Source organism: Rana temporaria, chromosome 6 (genome assembly GCF_905171775.1).
Source record: "Rana temporaria chromosome 6, aRanTem1.1, whole genome shotgun sequence".
Taxonomy (NCBI): Eukaryota; Metazoa; Chordata; class Amphibia; order Anura; family Ranidae; genus Rana; species Rana temporaria.
Genome location: NC_053494.1, coordinates 28,799,220 through 28,825,656, shown reverse-complemented (window position 1 = coordinate 28,825,656; position 26,437 = coordinate 28,799,220). Strand labels below are relative to the sequence as shown.

The 26,437-nt window shown below is 47.6% G+C and overlaps 1 protein-coding gene across 3 annotated transcripts; it reads right to left on the bottom strand.

Annotated features, from left to right (window-relative positions):
• Positions 1-911: 911 nt before the first annotated feature.
• Positions 912-25,309, bottom strand: ASB8 (ankyrin repeat and SOCS box containing 8). 3 transcript variants are annotated; one of them, XM_040356537.1, is made up of 5 exons: positions 25,215-25,309; positions 18,998-19,052; positions 7,679-7,794; positions 4,157-4,261; positions 912-1,582 (listed from the first exon to the last, which is right to left on the bottom strand). In XM_040356537.1, exons 2-5 carry the CDS (start codon positions 19,026-19,028, stop codon positions 950-952), a joined length of 885 nt encoding a protein of 294 aa, XP_040212471.1. In that variant the 5' UTR covers positions 19,029-19,052; positions 25,215-25,309; the 3' UTR covers positions 912-949. The 3 variants fall into 3 exon arrangements, with proteins under 3 accessions (XP_040212471.1, XP_040212472.1, XP_040212473.1); XM_040356538.1 differs by lacking the exon at positions 25,215-25,309 and adding an exon at positions 25,014-25,185; XM_040356539.1 differs by lacking the exon at positions 18,998-19,052 and having other exon boundaries at positions 25,215-25,281.
• Positions 25,310-26,437: the final 1,128 nt, after the last annotated feature.

Genomic DNA, 26,437 nt, shown 5'->3' with positions numbered 1-26,437 from the left:
TAAATTCTGAGAAGGATAAAGCTCTGGGTGAGGTTTTGAGGGGAATGAGAGTGATACAATAGGGATTAATGCTGTATTCCATTGTTACTCATCTTTCTCCCAGTCAGCGCTACTCAGCAGAGTAACTTGGTTTTGATAAGACACAAGAGAAAGGTATATGTGGGAAAACAGAAAATGTTTTAGTGAAATTCATTGAAGACGATGGGGAAGGTGAAATTAAAGGGTAAGGGAGCTTTCAAATAATTTTTCCGATAATTTGCCAACCTTCACTGAGCTGATCCAAGAGCCCTTTCACGATGGGGGCGTGGGTCATGTTAGTGGTAAAGCACCGCTCATATTAGCAGCACTTTACCGGCGCTGTGCGGTGGGAGCAGGGCGCTTTTAAACCCAAAGAAGGGGGTTAACAAGGGGTTAAAAGCACTTTGACAGCACTACCCATTGATTTTAATGGCAGGGGTGGTGCAGGAGCAGTGTATACACCGCTCCTGCACCGCCCCAAAGACGCTGCTTGCAGAACTTTTTTTTTCCATCCTGCAAGCACACCGCCCCAGTGTGAAAGCACTCGGGCTTTCACACTGGAGAGACAGAGGAGGAAGTTACAGGCGCTATTTTTAGTGCTAAAATGCCTGTAAAGCGCCTTCAGTGTAAAAGGGGTCTAAACTTTCCCCCCTCCACAGCTGCATACTTACCTACAGTAGTTCAGGTGCCGCCCTGTCCAGCTGTGCATCTACTTCTGGCTGGCCGGTCCTCTTATGCATGCACAGTAGAACTCAAAACTTCTATTGGATTTTTCCCATCCTTAGGGGAGACGCCCAGGTAATGGACATCGCATGGAAAGACTAGGAAGGGGGCAAATACACATCTTTTATAAGCAAGCCTGTAGATCTATAAACGTAAGATGAATACTGATATGTGTGCATATATTCAGTCATGACTGGTTCTCTTTAATTTACTCTATAAGCAGAAGATAGTTCTGGATAGATTTAGGAACAGGCAGCTTAGTCACTACATTTGAGAGCAGGCGTTCTCCGAGACTACGCCTAACCACTCTCCTCGCCAGAGCTTTCAAAGAGCCAGGTTCTGAACACAGCTTGAGAAGGCGTTGGCACAGTTCAGCATGTCGTGCGGCCTCAGGGGGCACACCTCCTTCCCTTCTCATCCGCAGATTCCCACAAGCTCTGTGCAACAGTTCCAGACATTGCTCCTCCCTCTCGCCTCCCAAACCTCTGCCCATTAGAGCTGCAAGCCTCCCGGCAGGGTACATCCCTTTGAGGTTGGTGGTATCAGGCAGTGCTCCATAGTCTAAGAGCAATCGCACGCTCTCCAGATTGCCTTTCATGACAGCCCAGCTCAGAGGTGTGTCCTGATTATAGTCTACGGCGTTCGCCTTGGCCCCGCCCTCCAAAAGCACCAGCACGCAGCTGTCCATGTTTTTAAAGGCTGCCCAGTGTAAGGGTGTGTCCTGATTGCCGTCCAGTGCGTTAGGGTTGGCGCCATACTCCAGCAGGATCTCCACACACATTTCATCCTTCTCTGCTGCGTAGTGGAGAGCAGTGCGCTGGTAACCATCTTTGGCATTTACCTATAAGAAAGGAGAACTCATATGACAATGCACACTCTCCTACAAAAAACGACCTTCATGGATATTGGCTCACCAATCTTTAAATATTTTTTACAAAATGGCCAGAAAAATGTAACATTACAATCATTCATTTTATCAGAAGTTTAGAAAAAAAAAAGCGGATTGCTGCAATTTGTATCACAATTATGATTCAAGCAATTCATAATTCTTAAAGACAAACTCCAGACTAGAAGTGAGGGGAATGGGGTCACCAGGACCAGAGGACAAAGACAGCAATAAAAACTTGACAAAGGTTGTGTCCTCTAATTTTTGTTGCTGTCCATGTCCCCATTGGAGAGATTTCCTATCCTTCTGACATCGAGAGGGCAATAGAGACACACACTGTAATAAAAAAACAAGACTATGTCAAGTCTTCTTTGTGATGGTGCTTGTGGCGGCTGGGGCGGATGGGCAGGCGGCCAACATTTTTCTCCTCTTCTACATTCCACCTACTCCCCCCACCCATCTTTTCTATCCCTAAGGGGCTTCCTTTTTTCCTTTTCTTTTCGCTTTCTGTTGTGTTCTCTAAATGCCTAGTAAGAGATATCAACCACCCATTTAGCTAGTGTTTTTTTTGGTTGGTTACTTTTTTGCGTCTTAGTGAGCATGTGGTATTTTCTGCTTGGGATGTTTTCCTCTCACCTGCAGAATGGCTGCAATTTATACTCAATTTCTCTCCATTATATGCAATGTTAACGTTATTCTTTCTCTGTGTCTTGGCCTATCTACTGCCTCATACACACGCTCAAATTTTTATCGGACAAAGCCTAGGACTTTTGTCCGAAGGGCGTTGGCCGTGAACTTGTATTGCATACAAACAGCAAAGAATTGTCGGCCAACAAACACAAAACGTGTTTTTTCAGCTCTTTTGTGCCACCCTTTGGGCAACTTCTGCTAATGTTGTGTTATGGTGAGCATTGCATCTGAGCATGCGCATTTGGACTTGTGTACACCAACGTCACGCAAGCGGAAACGAGGGGGAGAGGAGGAGCCCTAGCCTGAGCAGATAGTTTGCTTGGCAAATGGCGCCAATACCCCTAGTACAACGCTGCTGTAATCACACAGCGTCTGTATGTCGGAGTCAATGATTGACGTCAGACACACGGCGCTGGGGGGCGTGGCTTCGATGAGCAGCGTGACGTACGCCCCGTCCCCCGGCATGGGATGATTTCACGATTTTCAAATGTATTATGCTGTAACAATCATGACATGTATATAGCCATCATGTGTTATATGGATTAATCTGCCTGACTTCTTGTATACTATTACCAAGTACTGCAATGCTTTTATGCTATAATTTATTATATGTATATATATATATATATGAAATAAATATCATTATTATGTATTATTGTTCTGTGTGCGGAGTATAGAGATTCAGCTAGTACAGCTTTAACACGCATTCTACTGGTCAGACACCCATTGTCCGTTATCACTCATTTAGGTGCATGTTTCATACAAAGTCCCAACCTTCCTTTCAACAACATCACACATTTATTGGCGGACAATTTTAAAGTATGCTATCCTACATTTGTCCGCGGAAAATTCAACAACAAATGTCTGATGGAGCATACAGACCGTCAGATTTTCCCACAACAGCCTGTCATTCCCCTTGGATAATCCGATCGTGTGTACAAGGTTTAAGTTTGCAACTACGGTACATGCTACCATTGTTGTTATTTGTCTGTCTGTAACACATTCCACCCGTGTTGTGGACTATCATCTGTTTCTGTAACTGATCAACACCATTGTTCCCATTATGGTGTTTAAAGTGGGATTCCACCTGCAAATTTTTTTTTTTTTTAAGTCAGCAGCTACTAACAGTGTAGCTGCTGACTTTAAAAAAAATACACTTACTTGTCCTACTTGCCCGTGGTGATGGCCCCCCCCCCCCCCCCGATGCCGATCCCACGATCGATGCAGGTCCCGCGCCGCCATTCACACTAGGGGAAACAGGCAGTAAAGCCTTACGGCTTCACTGCCCATTTCCTACTGCGCATGCGCGAGTCTCGCGCCGACTTGTGAATGGGCGGCTGCTCTCTGAGAACACACACAGTTCCCAAAAAGCAGCGCACCCCATTCACTAGGAGAAGATGAAGAACAAGACGGACCGCGGCTACGGAAGAGGCAGATTACGAACTTCCGCATAGCAACAGGTATTTCGGGTGAGTATAATTTATTTATTTTTTTCACCTTTTTTTTTTCATTTTTTTTTATGATTTTTGGGCAAATGTTTTTTTCCTGGGTGGAACTCCACTTTAACCTTTTTTATGGAAACCTTCAATAAAAATATTAAAATGAAAACCCGATCATAAACACAGAATTATAAACTGCTAACTGGGAATCAGCATTGCAGTTTGGCTACACAAAGCTTTAGTGATGTGTACTCCCTTTCTTGGGTCTGTAGTGTGTGGCTAGTTGTAGCACCTAAAAAACTGCAGCAACAAGGCATAAGATGCTATGACAGCCATAGGTAGCCAATAGAACATCATTGGTATAACCGTTCTAATGGAGAAAATGATTGGTTACACTGACATTGGCTCCGTTCTCCAAAAGCAGCTCTATGCAGTCCGCGTCACACACCATACAGGCGCTATGCAGTGGCAACAGCGTGTCATGAGGAATGTTCACATCGGCTCCCTGCAGAAAGAGAAAGACAGGATATCACTGCTTAGCACCCTGAGAGTCAGTTCTTAAGAAGTTACCACCAGCTGCAGTAACCATACAGGTCTTGCTGGTCATTAAAGTTCTCCAATTACAATTTTTGTCTACTCTTATTAATTAATGCGGAGTTCCAACCACAATTAGCATTTTTTAAATGTTTGTCCTTTCATCCTGCGTTTTTATAATATAAATCCGGTCACTTACTATTTTACAATCCGCCACCGATCCGCATAGATATTCAAAAAAGATAGTTTATAAAACTATGTCTACACCGTTGTCATTTTGCTTGTGGGCATTGTGAAGCCTACAAGCACTTACTTCCTGGAAGTCTTGGATGGGGAGTGATAATTGGACAGCGCACTGCATCCTGGGAAATGATGACACACATTTCCCAGGAGCATTAGAGGGAGAGGATGTCAGAATCCTAGGTGATTTCAAAGGCAGATTTCGTGGGACCGCATAGCAACAGGCATTTCCAGATGAGTAAAAAAAAAAAAAAAAAAAAAAATGTCTTACTTTTTTAGGTCTAATGAGCACAATAATGAAAAAAAATTTTTTTGGGATGGAAACTCCACTTTAAACTTGGTAAATATGAATATAAGTTTGATTCACTCCTACCACTCTTGTAAGAGGAGTGTGCCAACTCTAAAATGTAACAGACAGTATGGTCCCCACCAGCATTTACTCTAAAGCAAGGGTCTCCAATCTTTCTAAACAAAGAAACAGTTTACTGTGCTTCAGACTTTAGGGGGGCTGGACAATGGTCAGTAGGAGGAAGCAATGTCTCATCTTTGGTTTTAGAGGAATTATTTTGTCCCCCGCTCGTGGCGTCACTGGGGAGGAGCAGCGAACCGCTCGTGGCGTCACTGGGGAGGAACAGCGAACCGCTCGTGGCGTCACTGGGGAGGAACAGCGAACCGCTCGTGGCGTCACTGGGGAGGAACAGCGAACCGCTCGTGGCGTCACTGGGGAGGGAACAGCGAACCGCTCGTGGCGTCACTGGGGAGGGAACAGCGAACCGCTCGTGGCGTCACTGGGGAGGAACAGCGAACCGCTCGTGGCGTCACTGGGGAGGAACAGCGAACCGCTCGTGGCGTCACTGGGGAGGAACAGCGAACCGCTCGTGGCGTCACTGGGGAGGAACAGCGAACCGCTCGTGGCGTCACTGGGGAGGAACAGCGAACCGCTCGTGGCGTCACTGGGGAGGAACAGCGAACCGCTCGTGGCGTCACTGGGGAGGAACAGCGAACCGCTCGTGGCGTCACTGGGGAGGAACAGCGAACCGCTCGTGGCGTCACTGGGGAGGAACAGCGAACCGCTCGTGGCGTCACTGGGGAGGAACAGCGAACCGCTCGTGGCGTCACTGGGGAGGAACAGCGAACCGCTCGTGGCGTCACTGGGGAGGAACAGCGAACCGCTCGTGGCGTCACTGGGGAGGAACAGCGAACCGCTCGTGGCGTCACTGGGGAGGAACAGCGAACCGCTCGTGGCGTCACTGGGAGGAATAGTGTCCCAAGGGCCGGACAAAGGCAAGTAAGGGGCCACATTTGGCCCGTGGACCTTAGTTTGGAGACCACTGCTTTAAAGCAAGAGGACATGATGTAGGCAAGACAATTGGAACATAAAGCAGGTACGGGATTCAACTGGTCTATGATGTCATCAAGCAGAAAGGCCGTCTTGGTAAGTTCTCAAGTTAAGGGGAACAAAGCAAGCTCTATAAAAGATGCGGTTTAGTGTGCAGAGCTCAAGTAGTCTGCACACAGCCGGGGGCCAGGTCTTCATATCCAACATCTGTACCTGACCCTTCAAATGCGATTTTGGCTAAATGGGCATGAATTTCCACGAACAAACTCCAAAACCTTGTAGAAAGCTTTCCCAGAAGAGTGAATGCTGTAACAGACACATAGGGGGTGCGTAATGTCACATTTGAGTCGATGGCTTTCATATGGGATCTCCAACAGGCTTATATTAGGTGCGATTGTCAGGTGACTACAAACTCTGGCAATATAGCACCTGTGCAACTCTCACATTGGGAATTGCTACCACAGCACATGAAGCTGATGGAGAACACTGCAAAAGAAATATTGCCATTATTTTTCAAACATGAGCACAAAGCGATCTTCCATGCATTTTGCATGTACAGTAAAAACCAAACCATGTCCCAAACTGGCCTGCAGCAGAACTGTACTGCAACGTGACCTACATCTTCCGAAAACCATCTCACATCCAAGGCCTTGCTGTTTTTTAATAGAGAGAAAAACAAAAGCTGAAGATGGAGCCACATACAGGAGAGTTTACAGGTACACTTTACCCGGGATGGTAAGAAGTTGATGCATTTCAAGACTTTGCCACAACACCGTTGGTGTACTAAAGGCCACAACGCCATGCGACAAATTCACTGAAATAACTGTGGTCACCGGACAGCAAGGTAGTACAGGATAGCTTTTTACCATCTGCAAGGCCTTCCCCCAATGTCCACCTCCACAAACCCCATAGATTCATAGCCTCTTCCAACAATAAGTCACTGTTAAAAATAAGTGGTTCTCACCAATAAGGTTCCTTCCAAGGCCCCTTCCACACGGGGATGGATCTGCTTTCAGTGGTCCGCCAGCTCAGCAGGAGATCTCTCCGCTGAGCCGGTGGATGACAGGTCCCTCTCTGCTCACTGAGCGGGGAGGGGCTTGTGCAGCGCCGCTGTCTCCTATGGAGAGATCTGACGAAAACAGCATGTCCGTTTTCATCAGATCTCTCCCGGTCCGATCCACCATGGATGGATGGATGGCGATGTATCGCCATACGTCTGATTTTAGCGGATCGGATGTCAGCGGACATGTCTTCATTGACATCTGACGCGCCATAGAGATGTATGGAGCGGCCGTTCAGGTCCGCCGACAAAACTGACAGGCAGACCTGAACGGTTGTATTAGGGTGTGCACTCCAAAGCTCAAACACACACTACCGATCACCATGTTCATTCAGAAAGGGAAGGGGCTGATAAATACATATTTACCGGCCCCTTCCCTCACTCATCCTAAAGCATCTCCGTAGCAACAGCCGGCAGGAGAGGAGAGAAGGGAAGCCGAAAGGTGCTGCATAGGGAAGGAGTGGGGAGCCAGGGTTGTAGGGGGAATCTGTACTGCACAGAATGATTAGAGTGTGCCTGGGCTCATCCGGCACACCCTGTGCGCACGCCTATGCCCTGACCGTTACAGTAATGATGCTTTCAGAATTCACGTTTATTAGTACGCACTGCTTGAAGTTGAAGAGAATGATGCAGACCAGGTACTCTGACTTTACTTCTAGAATGCTTGCTCAGGACAGCCAGGCAGCCAGCATTTTATGGAAGACAGTAACGGCAGATTACTTAGAACAAGTCTACCTCTTTCTACTCACCTTGCCAATCAGAGATTCCACAGTGTCGCCAGGCAACGACCGCACGGAGGAGATTGTGCGGATTAACCTCTCGGAGAGAGAGTACTTTCTATGCACCTCTATCATTTTTCGAATACCTGAAATATAAAATAAAAATATATATACACAATGTAAAGAGATTTTTACCCACAGATTTATCCAATAACTGTATTTTAATGTTTTATTTATCCAATAACCACCTTAGCCTCTCAATACTAAACATTTAAAATGCCAAAACATTGACATTTTTGGCTGTTCAGACACCATAACAATAGTAACCAGAAAATCCCCAGAATGATCTCCTTTAGGGCTCCCGTCAATTGGGGTTCTTGTTTTTTTTTTTAAACGTATAGCCAAAATGCAGATCACCTGCATCAAACCAAACAGTCTACAGACTTACAGTTAAAGTGGATGTAAACCCAAATTTTTTTTTTTGCCGTTACAATGTAGAGTAAAAGATTTCCCATCATCTGTGCCCAGTCTTGCCACAAAGAGTTAATCCAGCTCTGAGCAATCCTCTTTTATTGTTCAGTGAAATAAAACGGACTTGCAGAGAAAAACCTTAGTCCGTTCCGCCCCCTTGCTGTGAGTGACAGGTTATTTACATATCTCATGCACTAGCTTGGAGACAGACATTATTTTTTAATTCTTGTGACGTTATCGAATGGGGCGTGCTGGGTCAGTGACGTCACAGGGAGTTTGGTATGGATTTTTTTTGGGGGGGGGGGGGGGACGGACGACGACTGGGGACCAACCTTGTTAGATGCAGATAAGCCCCCTGCATCATATCGCAACATAAAATCGCGGCAAAATTTGAATGACTTTTAGGTTGCACAAGTGTAAACGGGGCCTTAGGCTTTATGCACACTGGACCTTTTCTATTTCTCCTAGACATTTTTCTTCCTGGCATAGGCATTTGGCATAGGCATTTTGAAAAAAAAAAGACTCAACGCTTGTATGTATAACATGTTTAGGCGCGTTTAGCTGCGTCAAGCATTTGGGCATTAATTAATTTCATTGGCCAGAATAATTATTTGAATGAATTAAATGTTCAAGTGTTAAAACGCACCTAGCGTTAACATGCATTTAGATACGTTTAGAAGCATCAAGACATTTTTTCTGTGGGTTTTTTTTTTCCCCCCTGCCTCCAGCAGCCAATCGCTTCCTCCATGGGAAATTACATCAGAGGAAATCCTTCCAACAGGATAAGTTAATACAAACAACCAATGAATAATTGGAAAAGGAGCCTTATGGGTGTGTCTGAGCAGAGACAGGGTGCATGCATTTTTTTCCTGTACCTGGAAGCTAAACAAAAGAAGCCGCATGGCTTTCAACCATAACAACCCAAAGACTCCCGTATTTCCACTGACAGGAATCCTTATTCTGCATTGTTCCAGCGAACAACGCATACCCCGATTATACTACCGTTCCTTGTGGATGGGAGGCTATCTGCAGGTGTGCGCTGCAAATCTCGACATGTGCTGATCAGACAAGGCAGAGACTAGAGCGTACATCCGCCTATAACCGATAATGTCCTTGCAGAGCGAATATATCGCCCCAGACGATGCAATGCACAGGGGCCCCATTCGCTGGCGGACATACCCCCACTCTGCAAACACCTCTCTCCAATCCCAGGAAGTTTTCCACTACCAGACAGGACTCAACCAGCGTCAGTCAGCTCTTTAGAGGGGGCTGTGGGGAGTACCAAACACTGGGCGACACTATGACAATACACATTAAATACATCTTCATAAAATTTCCACAACATGTGCCCATAACGTCATACAGGCAATCCTGTGAAAGTTGACTGTAATCTTTCACACTGCCCACAAAACCAAATGCCTCTCCAATGTTAACAAATGGTACCCCAAGATCTGAGAAAAAGTGTCAGGCCCCGTACACACGTCCAAGAAACTCGACGGGCAAAACACATCGTTTTGCTTGTCGAGTTCCTTGTGAAGCCGCCGAGGATCTCGGCGAGCCAAGTTTCCTCATTGACCAACGAGGAAATAGAGAACATGTTCTCTATTTGGCCCGACGAGTTCCTCGTCGGTTTCCTCGGTCGAAAGTGTACAGACGACCGGGTTTCTCGGCAGAATACAGCTCCCATCGAGTTTCTGGCTGAATTCTGCCGAGAAACTCGGTCGTGTGTACGGGGCCTCAAACTTCTAAGTTCCTTGCAGCTATTAACGGGTTCCTCCTGTTGACCTCCACCTTACTATGGTATCCTGTAACAAGTGGAGCCAGAAGGAGGAACCAGCAAAAGCTAGAGAGACCCAGGACATATCAGGACCCGAGCAGTCTGCTACATTTAGGATAGAGAGTCTTCCAGAATGTTATTGCTGTCTTTGTCCCAACTGGGGAGAAAAACCCTCTCCATATGACTGGATGGAATATTAAAAAGGTTACAGTTGTCCACATAACATGGGATAAGGGTAAACCTTCCAGTGGGGATACCTGGTCCAGTGGCAGCTGTCTACGAGGGGATTTAGTCTCAGGTTTTTTTTATAGGTCACCATGTCGCCTTCAGGAAGGGACTCTGCAAGGCCCCAAAATGTCAGTTTCTTAAGACGTAACGCTGTCTTCACAATAAATATGTGAAATGAATTTGGAGCGGTAGAGTCTTCGTATTTGGTTTCGGCAGGCCTCATCCATAGAAGATCACTTTAAGCACCCACCTATTATCTAAAGGTCAAGTGCTGTGAGGAGCTCAGCTTCTATGTGGACGTCTTGCTGTTTTTCAGGAAGTAAAGGGAAATCTCTCTAATGGAACACAGGACAAAAAAAAAAAAATGGCCGTTTTTTAATTTTTATTTTTTAAGCCTAAAGCCCCGTAAACACGGGCCGAATATCGGGCGGTTCAATAGAACCAGCCAACATTTGGCCCGTGTGTACTGCAGCTGGTCTGGCTTCTGTCAGCATCTAATGGCTGAGAGGGCTAACCGGTGTGTTCTGGCAGGGGGGCTGTCCCCATCAGAACAAGATAGCTCAGTGGGGAGATCTCTGTACTAACATCGGATTGTTAGTACAGGATCTCCTCCCTAACTCTCCCTTAGACCCCTTTTGCACTGGGGCGTTTTTCATGCCCTTTAGCGTAAAAAAAAAGCACCTGTAAAGCGCTTGAAAGAAGCTGCAACTGCAATCCCAATGTGAAAGCCAGAGTGCTTTCACACTAAAGCGCCTGAAAAACGCCCCAGTGTGAAAGGGGTCTTAGCGTTAAAAAAAAGCGCCTGTAAAAAGCCTTATCTGCAATCCCAATGTGAAAGCCCGAGTGCTTTCACACTGAGGCGCTGCGCTGGCAGGGCGTCAAAAAAAGTCCTGCAAGCAGCTTCTTTGCAGCGCTTTAGGAGCGTTGAATACACCACTCCTTCCCATTGAGGTGCTTTTTTTTTTTTTTTTTAACCCCAAAGCAACTGAAAAAAAAACCGGTGTGAAGGGGTTATCAGCGGAGCTTTACCAGCGTGTTTTCCGGCGCTGGCAGTGTGAGGGCTTTCAGACTGGAGCGATGCGCTAGCAGGACAGTATCTTTGAAGCGGTGGTGTGTATACCGCTCCTGCCCAGTGAAATCAATGGGACACCGTGGCTATACCGCTGGCAAAGCAGTGGTTTTCAACCCCTTCGTGGCCGCATAGTGCCCCAAATTTGGTGGTAAAGCGATAAAAATAGCGGCGCTTTACCGCTGACGCACCTCCCGCCCCAGTGTGAAAGCTAAACGCTAAAAATAGCACCTGCTAGCCGCATCTTTGGAGCAGTGAAGGAGTGGTGTGTATACTGCTCCACCACCGCTTCTTCCCATTGAAATCAATGGGGCACTGTGGCTATACCGCCAGTAAAGCACCTCTGCATAGGTGCTTTGCGGTGGTTTTTAACCCTTTCTCGGCCGCTAGTGAGGGTAAAATCGCCCCGTTAGCGGCCAAATAGCGATACGAAATTCACGGTAAAGTGCCACTAGAAATGGCGCTTTACCACCGATGCCGCCCCGCGTGAAAGGGGCCATAGTGTTTACCAGGCTTTAGATATACTATACATCCTGCAGTGAATCAGGTGGCAACAGGCCAGCCATCCACTTTCCAAGTCAGTATTTGCATATTACAACTAGGGTTGTCCCGATACCACTTTTTTAGGACCGAGTACAAGTACCGATACTTTTTTTCAAGTGCTCGCCGATACCGAATACCGATACTTTTTTTTAAATGTGTCCCCATATGCAGCCATGTCCCCCCACATATGCAGCCATGTCCCCCCACATATGCAGCCATGTCCCCCCCCTATATGCAGCCATGTCCCCCCCCTATATGCAGCCATGTCCCCCCCCTATATGCAGCCATATCCCCCCCCCTATATGCAGCCATGTCCCCCCCCCTATATGCAGCCATGTCCCCCCCCCTATATGCAGCCATGTCCCCCATAAATGCAGCCATGTCCCCCATAAATGCAGCCATGTCCCCCCATACCTAGATGCCGCCGCCGCATGGGTTAAACAGCGCGCGGGGAACATCGCAGCTTTCATTTGAATAGCTGTAGTATTCCCCGCTGCGCCGCGTATAGACACTCCCCCTTGCTCGGCATTGGACAGATCCCGAGCAAGGGGGAGAGTCTATACGCGGCGCGGAGGGAAATACTACAGCTATTCAAATGAAAGCTGTGATGTTCCCCGCACGCTGTTTAACCCATCTGGCGGCGGCGTTGTTGCGGTATGCGACGGGGTCGGCATTCGTTGCGGCGGCGGCGGGGTTATGGGTGGATTTTGCAAGTATTCTATTTAGGTATCGGGGGTATTTGCGGGAGTACAAGTACTGGCATCGGTATCGGGACAACCCTAATTACAACACATTTAGAGGGTTCTAGGGGTGCTCAAGAAGATACCGAGTGCTACCAATACCAATAGGCACAAAAAGATAACATTCCAGTTGTGGGTTTACAGATGTTTGTCTATGGCAGTGGTCTCCAAACTGTGGCCCGAGGGCCGGATGCGGCCCTTTGCTTGCCTTTATCTGGCCCTTGGAGCACTATCCCTCCCAATGATACGAGACACTATTCTGCCATCTGACACCGACAATGGAGCACCATTTCTCCCACGGACACCACTAATGGGGCACTATTCCTCCCTATGATACCAGCAATGGGGCACTATTCCTTCCCCTAATATCGGATGTTTACTCCCACTGATGCCAGGAAAATTTTCACTACCGCTGGCCAAAGTCCGGCCCTCCAAGAGTCTGAAGGACAATAAACCGGCCCTCTGTTTAGAATGTTTGGAGACCCCTGGTCTATGGAAAGGCTTGCGTTTAGGGTTGTCCCTATACGATACTAGTATCGGGACCGATTCCGAGTACTTGCGGGACTTGTACTCCCGCAAATGCCCCCGATGCCTGGCCGAATACTCGCCCCCCCCCCCGCCGCCACCACGCCGCGTCCCCGCCGCTTGGTTAATACGGGCGGGGAACATTACAGCTTTCATTTGAATAGCTGTAGTGTTTCCCGCCGCGTATAGACACTCCCTCTTGCTCGGGTGAACTGTCCAATCCCGAGCAAGGGGGAGTGTCTATACGCTACGCGGCGCGAAACACTACAGCTATTCAAACGAAAGCTGTAATGTTCCCCGCCCGTATTAACCAAGCGGTGGCGCGGCAGCATGTAGGTAAGGGGGACATGGCTGCATATATGGGGGGGGGCATGGTTGGATATGGGGGGGTGACATGGCTGCATATGGGGGACATGGCTGGATATGGGGGGGGGGGGACATGGCTGCATATATGGGGGACATGGCTGGATATGGGGGGGGACATGGCTGGATATGGCTGCATCTGTGGGGGGACATGGCTGCATCTGTGGGGGGGACATGGCTGCATCTGTGGGGGGGGACATGGCTGCATCTGTGGGGGGGGACATGGCTGCATCTGTGGGGGGGACATGGCTGCATCTGTGGGGGGGGACATGGCTGCATTTGGGGACACATTTTAAAAAAAGTATCGGTATTCGGTATCGGCGAGTACTTGGAAAAAAAAAGTATCGGTACTTGTACTCAGTCCTAAAAAAGTGGTATCGGGACAACCCTACTTGCGTTAAATATAAAAACTCTTGTGTAAGCTACATGACTAGTTCTTTTTAAGCCTTGCAACCAATTTTCTTTAAACCTCTGACTGGGCACACAGCATGCAGAACCCCTCACAATGTTTTTATATCCGAGTCTTATTATAGAAAATATGATACGGGATGGGATAAGGAAGGTCTCTGAAAAGGCCGGGCCCATGTCCTGGTAAACAAGGTTACAAGCATAGTCTGAGGTCCCGTTTCTATGAACTGTTACTGACGCATTTGAGGACTTGCGGAGGTGCTCTGTTCTCCCTCCGCTCCCCCTCAGGGAGGCTCCCTGCCTCTGGCACTCAGAAGGCACATGAGACGGGCCAAGGCGATGCCTCCCAGGGCTGCTTTTAATGGATGAAGAGCAGAGAGCATCTCCTTCCATTAATTCCTGCTCGGATGGGATGAAATATTCAGTAGCCATCAGAAGGAGGAGGGTGTGGGGGGGGGGGGGGTAAATCGGCTCGGGCTCCCTCCTAGCCAAACAGACTGTGCTGCCAAATCCTCACACACAGCAAATATTAGGGGAGACGTTAACCAGTTTGTTGCCAGGGGAACCAGATGTAAAGTGCTAGTCTGGTAGTACGGAACAACATGACAGGACTTGGAGCTATAGGCTAACACACAGCAGCTGGAAACTGTCAGCTAGATTACAAGAGGGAGGCTGTATTCTCCATGCTGCTAACTTTGCCCCCTTTAGGAATTTTAGCACTTATGACATACAATGTTAGCATAAGAAAGCACATGCACAGAACTGACATGTAACATATTACACAGAGAAATGGGAAAGGTTAAGCTGCATTGTAAAACAAGGAGCCATCAAAAAAAATAATAAAAGAAGGATTCTACTTTTTGAGGACACCGTGTCAAAGGAATCACCAGATACATGGAGATACTGAGAAAGGAAGCAAACCGTTCCTCCTCAATGGTTTTAGTGGGAGGAATGTTGTCCTATTGTTGGTAACAGCAGGAGAAATGGTGCTCTATTGTTGGTATTTATGGGAGGAATGGTGCCCTATCATTGGTTTCTGTGGGAGGAATGGTGCCCCATCATTGGTATCAGTAGTTGGAATGGTGCCCTAATCACTTAAAGTGGAGTTACAAGGACAATTGATTTTTTTTCTTTTTTAAGCAACTCTTAAAGCGGAGAATGCGTAGGAGTGACGTCATTGCGGCTCCGGAGCCACGATACCCGGAAGTAACTCCTGGTTGACATGTCGCCGGCCGGTGCTGTGTCTGGCACCGCAGTGGGGGCTTCGATCCCAGGTTGTCAGTTTTTTTTTTTAAAGTGGGTTTACAACCACTTTAAGACTCCATTCACACAGGTATATGTGCATTTTATGCATGGAATGCAGGCAGAGATAGCAGAAGATCCTCCATAAAATATGTACCTAAAGTACTCGCTTTTAGATGCGTATGATTCTTCTAGGGGCTTTTTGTGAATACACATAGAATCTACAGATATGTGCAGCCCTCAGGTGCAGCTCTGTGCTAGTTTATTCTACAGGGACGGGGAAGCTGGTCAGAGTGGATGGGAAGATGGATGAAGCCAAATACAGGGCAATCTTAGAAGAAAACCTGTTATGCCGCGTACACACGATCAGTCCATCCGATGAGAACAGACCGATGGACCGTTTTCATCGGTTAACCGATGAAGCTGACTGATGGTCCGTCGCACCTACACACCATCGGTTAAAAAAACGATCATGTCAGAACGCGGTGACGTAAAACACAACGCGACGTGCTGAAAAAACGAAGTTCAATGCTCCAAGCATGCGTGGATTTTTAACTGATGGTTGTGCGTACTAACGATCATTTTTTTCCCCATTGGTTAGGAATCCATCGGTTAAATTTAAAGCAAGTTGGCTTTTTTTTAACCGATTGTTAAATAACCTATGGGGCCCACACACGATCGGTTTTGACTGATGAAAACGGTCCATCAGACCGTTGTCCTCTGTTTAACCTATCGTGTGTACGAGGCCTAAGAGTCTCCAAAACACTTGAGACTGGGGCGGAGGTTCACCTTCCAGCAGGACAACGACCCTACACATTCAGCCAGAGCTACAATGGAATGGTTTAGATCGAAGCATATTCATGTGTTAGAATGGCCCAGTCAAAGTCCAGACCTAAATCCAATTGAGAATCTGTGACAAGACTTCAAAATTGCTGTTCACAGACGCTCTCCATCCAATCGGACAGAGCTTGAGCTATTTTGCAAAGTAGAATATTCTAAGAGGTCATACACCCCAGGAATATTTGGGAGGGGTTTTCTCAGCTAAGCACACCCTAATGCAAGCATGCCTGAGCTAAGGGCAGATGGATTCCAGGAAGTAAATGCTACATGAATTATCTGCCTCTACTTAAGATGGCCACAGCCAGAAATGCTAGAGAGTGTTTTTCAAAGTGATCCCTTAACAAAATAAAGCATTGGAGACATGAATGGATGGACAAGTTTATTTGGAATATTTAAAATGAATTAAGTAGCGTTTTTGGTTTGTGGTGTAGTTCCGCTTTAAATTTTTGGTAGTTGTCCAAATTTCTTGAATCAATACTTATGAATCACAGACCCAGAACAACCACACAGCAAATTTAAGCCAGGGAAAGGTCAGAAGCCCTAACATTTACACTTATTCTGGGTCAGTATTGAAGCCGCAGCCAGGAAAACAACATGTTCATGCCAGGGGCACTTTAAGCGCGCCCATAATCTCCGACAAGCCTATCAGTATCAAATCCTTTCCCGTCTGTCCTGTACAAGATTTACTGAATTGCTTCTTGTAGGAACCGGTCAGTCACTTACTGCAACTGTCATACCTTTCCCGTCAAAATTTCAGAAACAATTCTGACTTGTGGATTGTCCATTTCTTCCACAAAACCAGCTGCCTTGGTAAGAAATAATAATAAATTATGTAGGTGTTACAGGGAATGGTCTTTTTTTAATTCTCCTTTATTTCCTAAAAACTGCACCAAATGGACATCATGGCTGCTTCTAGAAGGCCCACGTCCCCTTTGAAGCTTCTAACCTGGTAAACCACCCAATCATAACCCACATTCTGTCTCACCTCACTATAAATACCTCTGAGCTGTGGATAGGCAACATTATGTAGGTACTCCGATCACCAGGATCGACGCCACTCTCCTGGGGCACTTCCAGAACAGAGTGAGTAGCAGGAAGGCCACAACATCCTCTCTGGAGCCACCACACACCACCAGGCTTAAAGGGGAGTTCCACCCAAAAGAGGAACTCCGCTCAATTTGTCTCCTCCACCCCTCCGGTGCTACATTTGGCACCTTAGGGGGGGAGCAGATACCTTTTGATAGGTATCCTGTTCTCACTTCCAGGAGCTACAGCCGCGGCTGTTGACATCACTGCTCGACTCCCTCCTTCTTCCCTCACCGCCGGACCAGTAGGAGAGAGGAGAGGAGCGGAGCCTCACTCATGTGCAGTAGGGTTCCCGGTGTGAAGTCATAAGGTTACACTGCCGGTGTTTTGTCGAGATGGTTCCCCTATCAGATAGGGTTCGGCCTCAACTACGTCGAAGGCCACGGAAATCCCCAAGCCTGGACAGCCGTTTATCAGCTGTAGACGGAGCATGCGCAATGAACACGGCGCTCGCTTCCGAAGCTAGGGGCTAGTTCTACACGCCGCTCTCCGCTTGCTCTTTACAGCAAGGGGCGGATACTTTTCTCAAAGGGGTGGATATGGTTATAAGTGCTCGGATCTCAATACAGCAAGTGGCGGATATGGTTATAAGATGCCGTATGATGGCCAGCGCTTTTCTCAAAGCAGCCCCTTTCAAAAAAGCACTGCCCATCATAAACCACTGGCCATTATGCCTCTTCTAACCATATCCGCCCCTTTCAGAAAACCGTCCGCCCCTTGCTGTATAGAGCAAACTGAGAGCGGTGTGTATAACCAGCCCCGAGCATCAGGAGCGTGCGCCGTGTTGATTGCGCATGCTCCGTCTACAGCTGACGAACAGCTGTTCTGCCTCAAAGATTTCCATCGGCTCAGATTGCGCCTGCACACTCCAGCACAGACCCTATACGATAGGGGAACCATATAGTTAGAACACCGGGTTCCCTTACCCGCAACGGCGGCAGCAGCACCCGACAGCTGATGAAAACATCAGCTGCGGTCCCGACATTGCTGGACTCCAGGACAGGCAAGTGTCCGATTATTAAAAGCCAGTAGCTGCAGTATGTGTATCTGCTGGCCAGGGGATTTTTTTTGGTGGGTGGACCTCCACTTTAAAGTGGCTCTAAAGCAGTGGTTCTCAACCGTGCTAGTGCCGTGGCCCCTTGATACATTTTCCAAAGCTGTGGGGACCCCTAACAGCAAAATTATTTTCGTAGCGTGGGTTGTCAGCACCCAAGGCAGGCCAAGTAATTTTAATGGCAACTGTAATCACAGGTAGTGTTACTCACTGTGTTTCTGGCTCAGTCGCAAAAAGAAAAGGCTAGGAGAGCGGTGCGGGCTTCAGGAACAGCCCAGGATTCGGTGACCCCTGGCAAATTGCCATTCGACCCCCAGGTTGAGAACCACTGCTCTAAAGGTAAAAGGTTCCCCCCTTCCTAAATACTCATCTGAACCTAATCTCAGTCCATCGCCGTGCATGTCTGCAGCAGCTCTTCTCTCAGCTATGGCAGGCTTGGTTGAGAGCAGCAGGAGCAGAGAGAGAGCAGCATGGAGGGGGGACACAAACCCGGAGGGGGAGAGCAGCACGGAGGAGGATACAGGGACAGTCCAGCGGTGATCAGTGCGGCTTTGGGGGAGTTACAAGCACCAATCACAGCTGTATAAAAAGGGGGCAGATCGGTGCTTGTAATTCCCCCCGCCGCACCGGTCTCCCCTGACTGCCCAGGTATCGGGTGAAGCATCAGAGCATTTCCTTGAGTACAAGTACTCTGGGAAATGCTCGGTATCGGGAAAACCCTAGTTTTTGCATTTGAAAAGCTGGTTAAACTGCCTGAAAACTGACTCCTCTATGGCCAGATTCACAGACCTGATGGCCCTAAACTGAAAACTTAGATCAGTGTGTTTAATCTATTTCATTTTTTGCTAATTTTGTTCCTCTCTTTATTGAATAAGTATGACAAAGGGCTGTTATGATATGGACTTGTCAATGAATGCAGGCATTTTGCAAGACACCTTTCAACAATACTGTAAAACAGCTAAGAAAGAAACAGTATGCACACAGTCTAGTTCAGCGGACCTACCTGTGAAATCACAGGATGGGTTTAGGGTCATAGTGCTGAAAAGCAACAGCACCACCTAGTGGAGAGAAACACAAAAGACATTAGAAAATGGAAACGGATGCAAAGGTACAAAAAGTGCCCATTAAAGGATAAGTTCACTTTTACAAGAAAGAAAATGATAAATTAACATTAAGGATGAGCTCCGGCGTGTTCGCATAGAACACGCGCAGAGCCCGCCAGGAAGTGTGCACGGCGCTGTGCTAATCACAGCCAGGGAGACATTGTCCCGATGCTCGGCTGCAGAGATCGGGACAATGTCTCCCTGGCTGTGATAAGCACAGCGCCGTGCTCACTTCCTGGCGGGCTCTGCACGTGTTCTATGCGAACAAGCCAGAGCTCATCCTTAATGAACATATTTTAGCAGAAAAAAAAAACGTGCATTGTTTATTTTTTCCTGCAGGAGCCTGGAAAGCATTGCAGCCTTGATCAGTAGACCACAGGTGCAATGTAGGCTCCTGCAGACATGTCCTCTGGCTTGCAGACTCTGCCTCTGTATGGGGTTTCTGTTTAACCACTTAAGCCCTGGACCATTTGGCTGGCCAAAGACCAGGCCACTTTTTGCGATTCGGCACGGCGTCGCTTTAACCGACTATTGCACGGTGGTGCGACGTGGCTCCCAAACTAAATTTACGTCCTTTTTTTCCCACAAATAGAGCTTTCTTTTAGTGGCATTTTATCACCTCTGCGGTTTTTATTTTTTGCGCTATAAATAAAAATAGAGCGACAATTTTGAAAAAAAAATGCTATATTTTTTACTTTTTGCTATAATAAATATTCCCAAAAAAAATATATAAAAAAAAACGTTTTTTTCCTCAGTTTAGGCCGATACGTATTCTTCTACATATTCTTGGTAAAAAAAAAAAAAAAAAAATATCGCAATAAGCGTTTACTCATTGGTTTGTACAAAAGTTATAGCGTCTACAAAATAGGGGATAGTTTTACTAGTAATGGCGGCGATCAGCGATTTTTATCGTGACTGTGACATTATGGCGGACACATCGGACACTTTTGACACATTTTTGGGACCATTGTCATTTTTACAGCGATCAGTGATATAAAAATGCTCCGATTACTGTAAAAATTACACTGGCAGTGAAGGGGTTAACCTGTAGGGGGCGAGGAAGGGGTTAAATGTGACCTAGGGAGTGATTCTAACTGTTAGGGGGCGTGGCTTGCCGTGACACGTCACTGATCGCTGTTCCTGATGACAGTTAACAGACGATCAGTGACATGTCGCTAGGAAGAACGGAGAGATATTGTGTTTACACTGACATCTCCCCATTCTTCAGCTCTGTGACCTGATCGCAGGTCATCCGGCAGACATCGAGTCCGTGGGCATGGTCACAGAGCTCGAGACACAGCGCGCGCGACCACACAACAGCAAATTAAAGGGGACGTATATATACACGCCCATTTGCGCAGCCGTGGCATTCTGTCGACTTAAAAACTTGTGTGGCGGTCGGCAAGCGGTTAAAGTGGTTGTAAACCCTTCCTGTGCTATTTCCACCTTATCAACCTTTCCTACCTTATAAACAAGTTGCTCTATGTAAAACGCTTCCTACCTTATCCCTTTCTGTGTAATCTGTAATTTTCGAATGAATGACGTAATCGGCACATGCGCAGTTAGTGCCGTTTTTCCGGCCGGCTCTTCTTCTGGCCGGAAAACTGTGTACTTGCCAGGGCTGCGTAATTTCCTCTGACTGACGTCAGCCCCGAGATCCCGCGATACTCTCTCCCTGAGAAGCTGATTCTAACCCCATGTGACTCGCTATGTCACAGGGGTTGGAGCGCAGAGCCGAGGACAGAACCTGCCTGTCTGAAACGAAAACGAGGCTTGGCTTCAGGAAGGAATGCGCACGTGCGGGATTATGGACACAGAAGAAGAGTGAGGGCGGAAATAAAATACTACTGAAACGCGGAAGACAGGAGTCATAATGGCAGCGGCTGAGTACAAGCAAAGGCAAGCATAAAAAGTAATTTTTTTCAAGTAAGAGCGTTCTATTTGTATAATGTATGTAGCGCATAGCTGCTAAACAGCAAGATGAAATTGCATATTGCCGATTTGGGGTAACATTATCTGAGTTTACAACCACTTTAAGGCCTGGTTCACACCAATGCATTTTTTAGCACATTTTCAGTTTTGCAGAAACACACTACAGTCCATTTCACATGGTTTGCTATGGATGTAATTCACATCTGTGCATTTTATGGAAAGGGCCAGCGACTTTTTTCTGGCTTTTGGTTCCATAGATCAAAAACGTGTATTGAAAAATGCACCTAGAATATGCAAACTGCAATCCGCATAGGTGTGAACCAGGTCTAAATGCCGAAAGAACATGGTCAGTGAACTACGAGAGCGCTTGTCAGCGCCCCCTCCAGCCCACTGAAACTACAAGTCTGTCTGCTACAGTGGTAGACAGTACTTGTACAGTGGAACCTTGGATTATGAGCATAATCCGTTCCAGGAGAAAGCTCGTAATCCAAAGCACTCGCATATCAAAGCGAGTTTCCCCATAGAAGTCAATGGAAACTAAAATAATTTGTTCTGCATCGACTTCTATGGCATGCAATACTGCACGTGGCCAGAGGTGGGGGGGCACTGGAGAGCCTCAGAAATACTCAGGGACAGCTCGGCTGAATTCAAAAACCCTTGGAAAGGCTCGGGAACTGAGTATTTCCGAACGGCTCTAATCGGCTCAGGCACCCCAGCACCTCTGGCCAAATGTGGTCCTGCACAACGTAGAGGCTTGAATCCTGCTCGTTTTGGGAGACAACACTCGCAAACAGTCAGGATTTTTTTATAAATGCTCGTATTGCAAAACGCTTGTTATCCACGTTACTCACAATCCGAGGTGTCACTGTAGTTTTATTCATTCAGGAGGAATTTGTGAATGAATAATGTGAATGTGCAGGTGGAGCTGCTCTGTTTTTAAAAAGTGATAGTGGAGAGAAGAATAGGGTGGAACATGTAACATGTTTCAAAAGTAAACGTATAGCCAGATTCACAAATAGTTATGCCGGCGGGCTCTGCACGTGGAGTGTGCGAACACGCCGGAGCTCAATCATCTCTACTGAGAACTGACTGATCACATGACCGCTGATCACTCAGTTCTCAGTCTGCTATGAGCAATCAGTCACCACCAGCGATTGGCTTCGGCTCTCGGCCTGCGGTCTATCATTCAGCTGGGTAGATCCTGACAATATGGTCAGGATCCTTCCAGATCCTGGGGCGGCTCTGTGACGTCAGCCGACTTTAGCTCACTAGAAGTTGACTCTGGGTCACCGGAGAGCAAAGGTGCCTCCTTGTGACCCATAAGAGAGGCATCACCAAAAAAAATCTTTGGCCATACTTCTTTTAATTCGGGAGGGCGAAGTTTCTCTTTGAGGCTGAGTTTATGCCGCATCCAATTCGCATGTCAGGAGATTGTGACCGGCTCTCTATGGTGCCGGGTCACACATCCCCGGGACGGCTCCGGTGTGAATCGCACAGAGTCCTGCCCTAATTCAAGTCTAATTTTCAGCCAAAAATCGGATCTGAAAAGGTGAACGGGGACGCACTGGACCCCTGCCTAAAGCTGAACTCCAGGTTTGGATTTTTTGGCACCCACTTGGATCAATGGAACTATACATATACCATACCTGTGAATCTCTGTGGAAGTGGAGAATCTCTGTAGTAGTCGGCACTACTACACCAATCACTGCCATCTTGCAGGACCCGTGCTACATAGTGAGCACAGGGCTCATTCACTCAGCATGGGCACCATTTACAGGACACCTTGGCCCAGATTCAGGTACATTTGCGCTCTATTTGCGGAGGCGCAGGGCAACGATTTTGCCCTGCGCCCCCCGCAAATATTTTGCGCTGCCCTCGATTCACGGAGCAGTAGCTCCGTAAATTGCGAGGGCGCGCCGGCAAAATTGCCCGGCGTAAGCGCGCGCAATGTAAATGATCCCGCCGGGGGCGGGAATCATTTCAATTAGGCGCGCTCCCGCGCCGAGCGCATGCTCCGTCGGGAAACTTTCCCTACGTGCATTGCGGCAAATGACGTTGCAAGGACGTCATTTGCTTCAAAGTGAACGTGAATGGCGCCCAGCGCCATTCACGAATCACTTACGCAAACTACGTAGATTTCAAATTTCGCGATGCGGGAACAACGGGTATCCTTAGCATTGGCTGCGCCTGCTATTAGCAGGAGCAGCCTTACGGTAAGCACGCCGTACGGAAACGACGTAACTTGCGTACGCAGGGCCCGCGCAAAACATGATTGGAGAGGCAGGGCTGTAACACCACAATCTCCACCTCATCCAATCAGAGAATGTTTTGCATTAGGAAAAAATACAAAGGGCTAGATTCAGTAAGGAGATACGCCGTCGTATCTCGGAGTTGCGGCGTCGTATCTATGCGCCTGATTCAGAGAATCAGTTACGCATAGATTTCCCCAAGATCCGACTGGCGTAAGCATCTTACACCGTCGTATCTTAGGCTGCATATTTACGCTGGCCGCTAGGTGGCGCTTCCGTCGATTTATGCGAGGAATATGCTAATTAGGTAGATACGCCGATTCACAAACGTACGTACGCCCGGCGCTATTCTTTACGTCGTTTACGTTAGGCTTTTTCGGCATAAGGCTGCTCCTGCTATTATGAGGCGTACGCAATGTTAAGCATGGACGTCGTTCCCGCGTTGAATTTTGAAATTTTTACGTTGTTTGCGCAAGTCGTTCGCGAATAGGGCTGGACGTCATTTACGTTCACGTCGAAAGCAATGACGATTTGCGGCGGAATTTCGAGCATGCGCACTGGGATTCTTTCACAAACGGCGCATGCCGTAAAAAACGTAAAATACGCGGGGTCACCCATGTGAATTAGGCGGGCTTACGCCGGCCCACATACGTTACGCCGCCGCAACATAGGGCGCAAGTTCTTTATGAATATGGAATTTGTGCCCTAATTTACGGCGGCGTAACGTAGCTGAGATACGCAGGGCCATCTGAATCTAGCCCACAGCCTTCTGTGAATGGCGCCCATGCCAAGCAAGCGACCCCCCCAAGGTCACTATGCATCAGGGCAGCCTCAGCAGTGATCAGTGTAGTACAAGGGTGTCCAAACTTTTTTCAAAGAGGGCCAGATTTGATGAAGTGAACATGCGTGAGGGCCGACCATTTTGCCTGACATTCTTTGACCCATTCAAATTTGGTCTAAGTGTGTTTGCCCGAGCACTAATACACGGCCCAACAAGAATTATATTGCCTTTGTGGCTGTGTGTGGTGAAGAGATGAGCTTGGGGGTGTTATTTGGATATACTGTATTTATCGGCGTATAAAACGCACCTTCACTTTAGGAGGGAAGTTTCAGGGGAAAAAAATGTAAATAAATAAAGAACTGTGAAGCAAATTAAGGGTCATTGCCCATCAATGCAGCCCAATCAGTGCCTATCTGCAGCCTCGCCATTGCCATGAATGCAGCCTCGCCACTGCCATAAATGCAGCCTCTCCATTGCCATGAATGCAGCCTGATCGATGCCCATCTGCAGCCTCGGAGGGGAGGGCGAGACGACCGCCAACAGATTACATACAAGAGAATCTTCTGTTTACACAGCAACCTCTCTAATACAATGTCCCGCCTCCTATGATAGACAGAGGAGTCGTCCAATGGCAGCCCAGGAGACAAAACGTCCTATTACAGATGCCGCAGTAAACAGGAGATTCTCCTGTATGTAATTTGACAGCACTCGTTCCCCTCCCCCCCCCTCTGTTCCCTCCGAGGCAGCGCCGATAAATACAGTATATATCCAAATTAGCAGGGGGGCCACATTAAACTGGAACGGGGGCCGCAATTGGCCCCCGGGCCGGACTTTGGACATGCCTGGTGTAGTAGCAGCGACTACTACAGTGATTCTCCACTTCCACAGGTATGTCATGTATATACTTACATTGCTCCAAGCTGAACCTATGTGGCTATACAATAAAATCCATACCTGGGGTGCAGTGAAGCCTCCACTGATCAATATAATTCAATGTCCATGTTGTGCATAAGTCCTGCTCCTCCCCCTTTGCATTGTGACGTGTAACAGGGTCACTTTAATCCCTGGGACACAGCCATTCTCCTACACTTGTGGTATATACACATGCTTCCCCCCTCTTCCAGCACTGACACCGCAATGTAAACATACACTCACCCGCTCAGCTCTCTTAGCACGCTGGCCTCACCCAACAGTCTACAGCTGGCTATAGGATCAGCCAATCACAAGCCTGTCTGCTTAGATAGACACAGCTCTTCGCCAATCGCAGCGCAGCCCACAAGCCTGTCTGCTTAGATAGACACAGCTCTTCGCCAATCGCAGCGCAGCCCACGCATAAGGCGGAGGTCAAGCAAGAAAGACGCACGGTGTATGGTGCGGCTCAACGTGCTTCCGTATACAGCGTACGTACTGTTTTTGGATCGTGCGTCTTACCGTAGTTCGCCATATTTGGTATTGGCAATGTGTTATGCCCATTATTAGAGTGTAGGGGCAGTACTGTCTGTTGGCGTTTATTATTATCAGTAGTTGTGCCCATGAGACAAATAATGTAAAGTTATCCATAACAACCAGCCTGTAATTGCTCTAAAGTGCTGAAATATGCCAACTTGACTTGTGACGTCACCGATCGGCGCATGCTGGGTCTGGTATGGACCGGGGAGGGGGGTTTTAAAAAAATGGGTCAACAGTATCGTCTTCTGAACAGCTACATAACGCTGCTCCACCACCTGTGAAAAGGGATCCACTGCGGATCGCTTAAAGCGGAGGTTCACCCTAAAATAATTTCATACCATCCCGTCCAGCATACTTGCGTCAGCTACAGTATGCTTCTTTTTTTTTTTGCGCTGTATTTACCGTTTAATCCCTCAGTTTCTTTTCAGACTCCCGCAGGAAGTAGGCGTTCCTATGAAGAGGGGAACATGTTTGACGTCCAGCTATGGCGCGTCACGCGTTCCAAAAATAGCCAAAATAGGACTCGGCTGTATATGGCGCCTGCGCATGTCAGCTCCTAGTCCGTGCGCAGGCGCCGTATAGCACCGTGAAGAGCCGAGACCTAGTCCGGCTATTTTCGGAACGCGTGACGCGCCATAGCCGGAGGTCAATCATGTTCCCCTCTTCATAGGAACGCCTAATCCCCGCGGGAGTCTGAAAAGAAACTGAATGATTAAACGGTAAATACAGCGCAAAAAAAAAAAAAAAAGCATACTGTAGCTGACGCAAGTATGCTGGATGGGATGGTACATAGATGTTTTTTAGGGTGAACCTCCGCTTTAATCTTTCATTAAAATCAAATCAAATAAACTATCACTTAAAACAACAAAGGGCCAGATTCAGGTAGGGGCGCGCAAAACTGCGGCGGCGTAACGAATGACATTTGCGCT